Below are 8,690 nucleotides of genomic sequence, written 5' to 3' on the forward strand. Positions count from 1 at the left end.
CCTCAGAAATCACTAAAAGTGTTTTCAAATGCAGAGTGTTTTTTTCTTCTTCTTCTCTCCTTATAAAAGCTGCACTTTTTGTGTACCTTGTTGTCAAACAAGCACTATTAAAAGAAAGTTTACACATTTAATCAGTTTTTAATCAAAGCGCATCTGGTCTGCTATGAATGGTCACTCCATGAAACAACTTTTGGAAGCAACCGTTCCCCGCCTTTGTTGATCTTGTAAAGAACACCCCAAACACCACAGGGTTGAGAGAACAGCGCACATTTCTTCAGGCTTACAGTGGCGGTGTGGTGCGTTTGATGTTGTGAAATTTGGATATTTGTGCAAATTTAAAGACAAACTTAAGAGACTCCATGAAGATGGTATAACTATGAGAGGGAAATGATGACAGAAATCTAAGTAATGTTTAGTTCAGCTGAGTTTACACCTTTGGAGATCGAGTGGAAGGGAGGTTGCTATTGGATACTGCACTTTAATTTCAGGGTTGCCTGTATCAAAGTTAAAACTATTTAAGGCTTCATCACAACACCTTAATTTATTTATCCGACATATTATGAGAGCACACGTTTTCATATAGACATTTGATTTAAGAATGGACGAGCTTGAAGTGGTTAGTTTCATGTTGGTTTGCTCATTTGTCTCATTTTCTTGTTAAAGTTACTGTAATAACAGAATAATAACGCACCTGTGAAACCCAGGCGGTGTGACGTCAAAGCCCTCATTCCTCGCATTTTTGCAGGACAAAGAGGCGAGTCTGGACGAGGAAAGTTTTTTTTTTTTTTTTTTTTCTTTCGGGATTACAGACCTTGAGGAAGTCGCGTCGTTCACCGCATGATACATTTGCGGCTACCCTCGAGCATTTCGAGCACCTCTTACGTCAGATTGATCAGGTAACTTCGCTTTTGTTTACGTTAGTTTTCTTCGCCAGCGTCAGCCTCGTTTGCCCAACCTAAACGAGGGGAGGGGGGGTCTCTTCGGGTGCATTTGCTGCCTTGTTGCACGCAAACGTCCACACAATACCCCTTGGGGAAAAAAAGCGTCATTAAGCGTTAGAAAAAAAGACGTTATTTTTGTTTTCACCGCAGGAACACAGTGAACAACTCTTACGTCTTTAACCTATGTACAATGTCGACCAGGAAAAACACTTAAACGTTTATTCATCAAGAATGTACGTAGTTGCGTATTCACTAGGATTAAGATTACTAGATTTATTAAAGCAGAAAACATGGCAGCCATTTTACCATCTTACTTTTTGCTAATTTATTTCAAAGTTTCATCTGTGGACTCTGATGGATATTCCTTTTTTCTTTACCCTTTGTCACCACTACACTGGTCGCGAAGCCTTTTCAAAATACGTTTTCTGATTCACTCACAGCATGAAACGTGAACAAACTTGTCGGAACACAAAATGTGCTTCATATGAGTTGCTTCCATTCCTTTAAATAGGTCATTCCCGACAAAACGAGAAATGTGCGTCACCTTTGCTTGACTTTAGTTGTCACGTGACCTGAAAGACGGGGAGAAAAAAAAGAATGATGATTTTACTGAATGAAAAAGGAGCCCGTTGATTCCAAGTTTCTTTGTCATTGTGTTGCTATCACGTCAGTTTCATATGTCACCAAAAGTTAAGATTACTGCGCACAAAAGAAAGTTTCATTGGTAAACTACAGTCTATCAGTGGAAACCAGTATTTCTGCTGTTAAGTACAATAGGGTTTGTCGTTTAGTTATCCGATGTTTTTCGTGTTCAAGTCACGAGAGAAATGTACTTTTTTAAAATTATGTGAAAAGGAGAGCTGTGTTTCTGGTTGTTTAGAAGTCAGTGGAAATTCTCCGGAAGTAAACAAGCAAAAAAAAAGTTAGATTGTATCCCTGAAGATGTGCCTAAATCTGAGCAAATGTTTTGTTGAAGGACTATTGGGCTGAACTGAACTATTGTCCGCATGTTCTTGGTCAATGTCAGTTTGTTGTTACGGATGTAATGCCATTAGCTGATGTGTGTTTTTTCTTTCTAATAAAAAAAAAAGCAGATCTGCGCGTGTCACCAAGGATGGCCACCAAACGTGTTGTCAGGCCAGATGAAGGCCTGATGATGATGCAGGAGCTTGACGACCGGCTGAAAGAGCAACTTGACAAACTGGAGCATATTCGCCTGGCTGCCGTTGAATTGAAGGGCAATTTGTCTGGGGTATAAAAGTTAGAACCATCTTCTACAATAATAATACAAATAAACGACTGAAATTAATTTATATTAAGGTCTGCTGTGTTTGGCATGATGCTATTCTAATACAGAGCAACAGTGATCTAAGCCAGTCAATCAGTGACCACGTGGAGTGGTTGAATCACCTGACTGAGCGAGTGGAGACTCTTCATGTGAACACAAATGTTTTCATTCAGGTGGGTTATAGTTATTTTCTTTTCTTTGTTTTCCCTTTTCGGTCTTTGTGTTGTTGAGATGATGTGCACCTTTAATAACCCTTTATCTGTGCATATTACCCATGTATACATAGAACCGTGTGGGGTGCACTGGTCTTACAACTGATTTTTTTTTAAAAATGTTTTCAGATGAATCCAAAACCTCGCACATGGGCAGCAAGACAGGGCTCCAGACACAGCTTCCGCTGGGGCCGTCCCCACCAAGCAGATGATGCCGTGTCTGAATATTGCTGGTCCCCCATTCGTACACGACGCAATAGTGACGCTGCCTCTGAAATGTCCTGTAATTGGTGACCATGAAACCTGTATCATATGTCAGTTGTTGATGCATAGTAATGCCTACAAGAAATAAATCTTGTCATTGTGTGAAATTATTACCATTAGAAAAAATAAATGGTCGTTTAATTTGTCAAGCCTAGATGTTATTTGTTCCTTGTTTTCAAAAGCAGCTTAACGATGCAGCAAACTTGTTGTTTTGTAACAATTACATAGTCCCCCCACTCTCTGATGTAATGTATGTTTTAAGTCTGAAATCGTAGTTCAGCCATGTCACGTGACGGGAATCTTTAGAGCCCACCCAGCAGAGGGCGCTGCTGAAGCGAAAAGTATGTCACTGTCAACTAGACGGTTATAAATAAAGCTTTGGCAGAACGCGTGGGTGATAATTCTGGAAGGAGCTGACTCGATAAAGTGGCAATACCTTCTGTGAAAGATTCGCACCCAACATATTGAGTCAAAGTTATATTGTATAGATACTAAACATTACGGGTATTGTGTGAACCCTTAAAAACATGGCAGAAAGCGACTGGGATACGGTAACTGTCTTGAGGAAAAAGGGGCCCACTGCTGCTCAGGCCAAATCCAAGCAGGTTGGTATGAGCACATGAATTCGTTGGTTTGATTTGCACCAAGTTGCACTGCTATGGGACCTTTAAAATTTGCTTGAATCGAGCTTCACGTTTTAGCCAACAGCCCATTATAATGTCACTGCTAATTCTATATGAAAGAACAGCTCTTGTTTACAACTGTGGCTCGGATACCTGTCGAGCAAACCTTGCCTCTACGTCGTGGTTTAGGTTTTAATGACAAAAGATGCGACCGTTTGTTTCTGTGAGCTAACCGTTCATAACGATGGAAAGGTAGCTAACTTCACCGAATGATTGAAATTGGTGTGTGAAGCATTTGTATCGCCTTTTAAGGACTGTTTGTTTCCGCAAACAGCTCGTAGCAGTACTGTAGCTTAGCTAACATGTTCAGTTAGCCGAGTAGCTGCGTCCAAAGATTGAAACTGAAAACGTGTTTCTAAGACGTCACTTTGGCAATGTCTCCTCACTAAATCAAACACGAGGTAGTAAACTGTTAGAAGCTATGAATGGTTCTAACCAAAAATAAGACGTTAAAGTGACTCTGTGGTGGAGCATGTCCGGAAACGTGTTGCTAATATATTTTTGGAATAGCATGGCAGTGTGGGACATGAAAGTCATTCCGAATACTCAAGATGATTTAATGATTTTAAGTTCTGAAGTTGAAGTAATAGAAACCGTATCCCACTGCACTGAGAAAACCTTTTCAGTCTCAAATGAACACTGAAATTCGTGTAAGTTGTCTTCCTGGACAAGGACTGGCTTTGATGTGGTTCGAAGTCGTCACACTCGTGAAATGTTAAACGAGTTATTATCAGGTAAATCTTTTTGTTTATTTTATTCCTTTTTGTTGATTTCATATACTGAAAGCAGAGCGGTTGGCTGACGGGGGCAGACATGGTGCAATGGAGGAGAAAATGTTATTTTCCCTTTGGTTTTATCCGTCTTCTTTTTGTAGAAGGGAGTGGAAATCATTCAAAGCAGTGATGCAAAGACAATCGTGGTTAACTCAAATAATTATAAAGATTGTTATGTATGGTAAGTTATGTATGGGCTTTTTTGGCATACATTTTGTCATCATCCTGTACAGTAATGAAACTTAATGTTTTTCTGTTGGATTAAAGTGTGCCACAGTTGGAAAACAAACTATTAACAAAGCTGAAAGATAACTGATCAGCCTGTCGTAAAGGTGAAGCTGAGAGTTCAGGCTATATTGGTAACCATGCTATCATTTCACTTTAACTGCGTTTCCATTCTTGGGTAGGCAGATTAGGTACTTATTAACTATGTTGTGGGGAAATGAGCTAAAATCGGAATAGGGTATCAACGTAAGCCTCGTCATAAACGCTAATAAAACTGGAATTTGTTTTTGATCCTTTATGATGTCCCATGTCTTCTCCAGGCGATCACTGCTGCTCAGAGACGTGGGGAGGATCTTGAGACAACAAAAAAATGTAAACTTATGCTTTTTTTTTTTTTTATTAATAATTGGAAAACCACAGTTTACTTTTCGAACAACCTAACAGTATCTCAATGCACTTTTTAGATTGCTCTTTGCACCACACAAGCAACACTACACAAGCCTAAAAGCCTGTGTTGTGTTTAAGCGGTATGTGCCACACCCCGGATGAGTCGTGACTTTGGTTTTTCACTGCTTGTCTTGCAGGGTCTGCGGGGCAGAACAAGCAGCATCTTGTGACAAAAAATACAGCCAAACTGGACAGAGAGACGGAGGAGCTTCACCATGAGAGGGTTCCGCTGGAGGTGGGCAAGGTCATCCAGCAAGGCAGACAGGCCAACGGCCTGACCCAGAAAGACCTAGCCACTGTGAGTTGACACACCTCATGTTGTTGTATACAACACAGTACTAAAAATGCTATTGGACTTTTCCCTCTGGCAGAAAGGTAATATTGATTATGGACGATAGCAGGCTAATCAATAAACTGTGGGAATAGTTTTGAAAATTGTGGTGAAATCAGATCTTCTATCTGGAATGTTTCTATTGTGGGGTTTTCTTTCTTTCTTTCTTTCTTAAATTCCTGTTATTTCAAAGGTGAATAATTCAGCCTCCATATGGTTTCATGCTCAGCTGTTGGAACTTTTTAGATGCTTAAGGGATTTATTTCTTCTTTTTAAAACATAAGTTTTAACCGATCTCCAATGTGTTGCAAACTCTTCCTTCAGAAAGTTAACGAGAAGCCTCAAGTGATTGCTGACTATGAGTGTGGAAGAGCAATACCCAACAACCAGGTGATGGGCAAAATTGAGAGAGTAATTGGTAAGAATACTGTTTGCTACCTTTTTTAACGAAATGAAATAAAAGGTTTTGTCACACTTGTGTAAACCACATGTTGATCTTCTGGCCAGGCCTGAAGCTGCGTGGGAAGGATATTGGCCTACCTCTGGAGGCCAAACCCAAGACGAAATGAACACAAAGCCTCGAAATCAGCCCTCCCCAACCCCGTCTTTACCCTGTAACTGATACCTTTTCCTCTCCCCGACCCTCCTTGAAGACCCCTGAAAGATTTCCCTTTATTTGCTCTCTCTCCTTTCCCTTCCCCTTCCCGGGCTGATCTCACCTGTGTCCTGCCTGAGGACCTGGTGCTCCCACTGCATTGCAGGCTGCATACTAAAGTCATCTGAAACACTCTGTTGACAAACCTAAATGAATGATTGAATGCGTTTTTTAGCTTCACAAATTGGAAGTTCAATGAATTTCTTTTTCACCTATGTCTGTTTAGGCTTTGGCATGACGAAACTCAACTTTTTGACAGTGATGGCAAATCATTGAAAAGGTGAATTCTTTCTCATGATCAACCAAGTTGGACTAACTTAAAATCTGAGCATGACGTTGAACCAGAAGTGCTTGATTGCATCTTTTTTTTCCACACTTTTTAGACAGTAGGCGGATGATGTAATTAAAGTGTCGAATGTTTTAATACTGCGCTTTGTTTTGATCTAAAAATAAAGTTGGGCAGTTCACGACTATTGTGCATGTGAATTCATAGCTTCAGTAGCTCAGGATTTAAATGTTTTTTTTTATTATTATTTTTGCCTTTGGTGAAATAATACTCAATGGGTTAATTAAATTTAATCGAACACAATCAAACTGCCTGCGATTCTGTTTTTATGAAGAAAAACAAACTGAATGTAGTACCAATATTGGCCACTAGATGTCAGAATAATATAAAATACTGCAGATCTCAGCTATTACTTAAAGTACCATAAAACTGATCATGAGCTCTGTACAGATTTGTTGGAAACTTTATTTCCTTATGAATTTATGTGTTCACAGCTTTTTAAACAGGAAAGGCCCTCATTCATTTGCTTAATTTTTAAAATGAGCCACACCTGTTACCTCAAAATATTTAGCACTGGAGGGTACAAATTGCTCCTTCATGAAGCTGTGATCTTTAGTGTATTTCATTTCTCCTTCACACCACATTTTGTACCATTTTGGTACTGCTATAGGGATTACATTTGCCAGCAGTGAGGCTGCCTTCTGTTTAAATGAAAGATTCATGGACCTTATTGTTGCAGCGTGGCGAAGGAAGTGCAAGTGGGACAGATCACATTCCAGTTTGTTTTTTTTTACATGATGGCAGCTTAAAGGCTGGTGGAGGGTGAAGCAGAAGAGGTCAAGTTCATCAGTGAGGTTTCATTCCAGCAACGTTTTAAGTCTGTGTTGCTGTGGATACGGTGAAGGCTTCTAGCCCTTCAGCTGCTCAGAAGGAAACATCCGAAGGAAGCTGCCGCTGTGTGCGTCATCTACTTGTTTGGGGAAAGATGGCCCACAGGATGCTGGGTGACTGAAGCGTCTTTGTCTTTATTAGAGAGTAAGACTACCACATTGGTTATTGTTCCTATTCACTTTCGTAATTGGCCTTTTTTTTTTTTTTTACAGCAGATAGAAGGAAGTGCTACTTCCAGAATTAGTGATGGCTTTCTATATTTCAACCATCTGAACAAGGACAGTGAGTCAACATGCATGCTAACAGGATCCTGAAACTGGAACTTTACCTACCAAAGTGTGTACTGTGACAAAACTGGCCTCCCGTTTCTGAGTTTCGGCTAAGTTGTCAAGAAAAAGGACTTACGAGCAGGACGTGACGTGTTCCTCTCTCTCCACTGACCATTGATCACTTCAGCCTAATGTTAAGGAAGCATACTTCCATTGTGTGCTAATGAAGCAGGCGCTCTCTCAAATCAGTCTTTCTTTCTGGCCTTTGACAGTGAATGGAATTTTTCCTGTGAACCAGCCACTCATAGGCATAAGCCATTCACACTGAGCAAGATAAAAACAAATATGGGTGAGATGAGAGCACCACCCATAGTATTTTGAAGGAGACATGAGAGAGAGCATATCAGGTCACTATCAATTCAAAATTAAAAGAAAAAACAAAAATGCTATCACTGAAAATGTGACATTCTGCAAGCCTTTCAGATGTGCACAGCAAAGTTGAGAAAAGGGCATATGTTTAATTTTAGATTGCATAAGCACGTGATGTAATGTGTGTGGTTTTGAATTGTTACAATTTCTGAACAAGCGTTGGCATTAGCATGGTATAGATGCCTTTTATAGATGGATGCAAAATATCGAATACAGCCAGAATAGTACACAGCACCAGTTCAGTTCTTTCAAGAGGCTTGGAATGGGGTTTAGGTCAGGACTCATTGCTGGCCAGTTTAAACTGGTCAGTCTTTTCAAACATTCTTCTGCGCTGTTGGATGTGTGTGTCCAGTCTCTCCCCTGCAGTAAGACCAAAGACTTTCCCCTAAAACCTAGTTTTCTGACACTGGGTGACACATTTCTCTCTAATGTGCCTCAGAAATCGTCTTTCATTATTCTGTTGATACATTCAGTGTAGTCATCCGGTACCAGAGGCAGCTGTGCTGCCCCACAGTATGATAGGACCTTCACCATGTTTCACTGTATGTAAGGTGTTTCTTCTACTTAAGGGATTTGTTCCTTTGCCTTTAAACCAACCGGCGCATTGCACTCCCAAAGAACTTTACTTTGGACTACTTCCAAAACTTTTGTGAAAAGTTCCGGAGAGTCTGGGAAATCTCAGTGCACTGAGGCCAACACTGGAAGCCACTGTTGGAGACCCTCTAGCTCTGCATGGAAAAACATCAAACAAATGTGATCACTATAGCCACATGGGCTGGGAGGTATCCTGGAAAATGATTTTCACTCAACACAGTTCACTTCTGCAATCTGAAATTGTGTTACACACGATGGAAGCCATATAACAACACGGTTTAATGGACAGTGTACTTGGCAGTCAAAATTGACTGTATCCAGAGAGAATTGAGACAGATTTCAGGTCGGTCAGTGGAGGCTATTACATTTTTTCTTTGTAGGTTTGTGTCAGTTAAATGATGG

General features: G+C 40.3%; 1 protein-coding gene across 2 annotated transcripts; it reads left to right on the forward strand.

Moving 5' to 3' along the window:
• Nucleotides 1–787: 787 nt before the first annotated feature.
• Nucleotides 788–6,289, forward strand: edf1 (endothelial differentiation-related factor 1). Of its 2 annotated transcripts, none has more exons than XM_072371618.1 (8): nucleotides 788–896; nucleotides 2,036–2,193; nucleotides 2,298–2,402; nucleotides 2,571–3,310; nucleotides 4,707–4,758; nucleotides 4,971–5,131; nucleotides 5,489–5,582; nucleotides 5,672–6,289. In XM_072371618.1, exons 4-8 carry the CDS (start codon nucleotides 3,233–3,235, stop codon nucleotides 5,731–5,733), a joined length of 447 nt encoding a protein of 148 aa, XP_072227719.1. In that variant the 5' UTR covers nucleotides 788–896; nucleotides 2,036–2,193; nucleotides 2,298–2,402; nucleotides 2,571–3,232; the 3' UTR covers nucleotides 5,734–6,289. The 2 variants fall into 2 exon arrangements, with proteins under 2 accessions (XP_072227719.1, XP_072227718.1); XM_072371617.1 differs by having other exon boundaries at nucleotides 789–896; nucleotides 2,033–2,193.
• Nucleotides 6,290–8,690: the final 2,401 nt, after the last annotated feature.

The sequence above is a fragment of the Leuresthes tenuis genome, unplaced genomic scaffold (genome assembly GCF_036924035.1).
Source record: "Leuresthes tenuis unplaced genomic scaffold, fLeuTen1.0.hap1 SCAF_19, whole genome shotgun sequence".
Lineage (NCBI taxonomy): Eukaryota > Metazoa > Chordata > Actinopteri > Atheriniformes > Atherinopsidae > Leuresthes > Leuresthes tenuis.

Excerpts from the sequence above, each read along its gene's own strand:
- edf1 (XM_072371618.1), top strand. The coding sequence starts at position 3,233 with ATGGCAGAAAGCGACTGGGATACGGTAACTGTCTTGAGGAAAAAGGGG. Across the intron at positions 3,311-4,706 it reads CTCAGGCCAAATCCAAGCAG|GCGATCACTGCTGCTCAGAG; the intron begins GTTGGTATGAGC and ends TGTCTTCTCCAG. Across the intron at positions 5,583-5,671 it reads CAAAATTGAGAGAGTAATTG|GCCTGAAGCTGCGTGGGAAG; the intron begins GTAAGAATACTG and ends TCTTCTGGCCAG.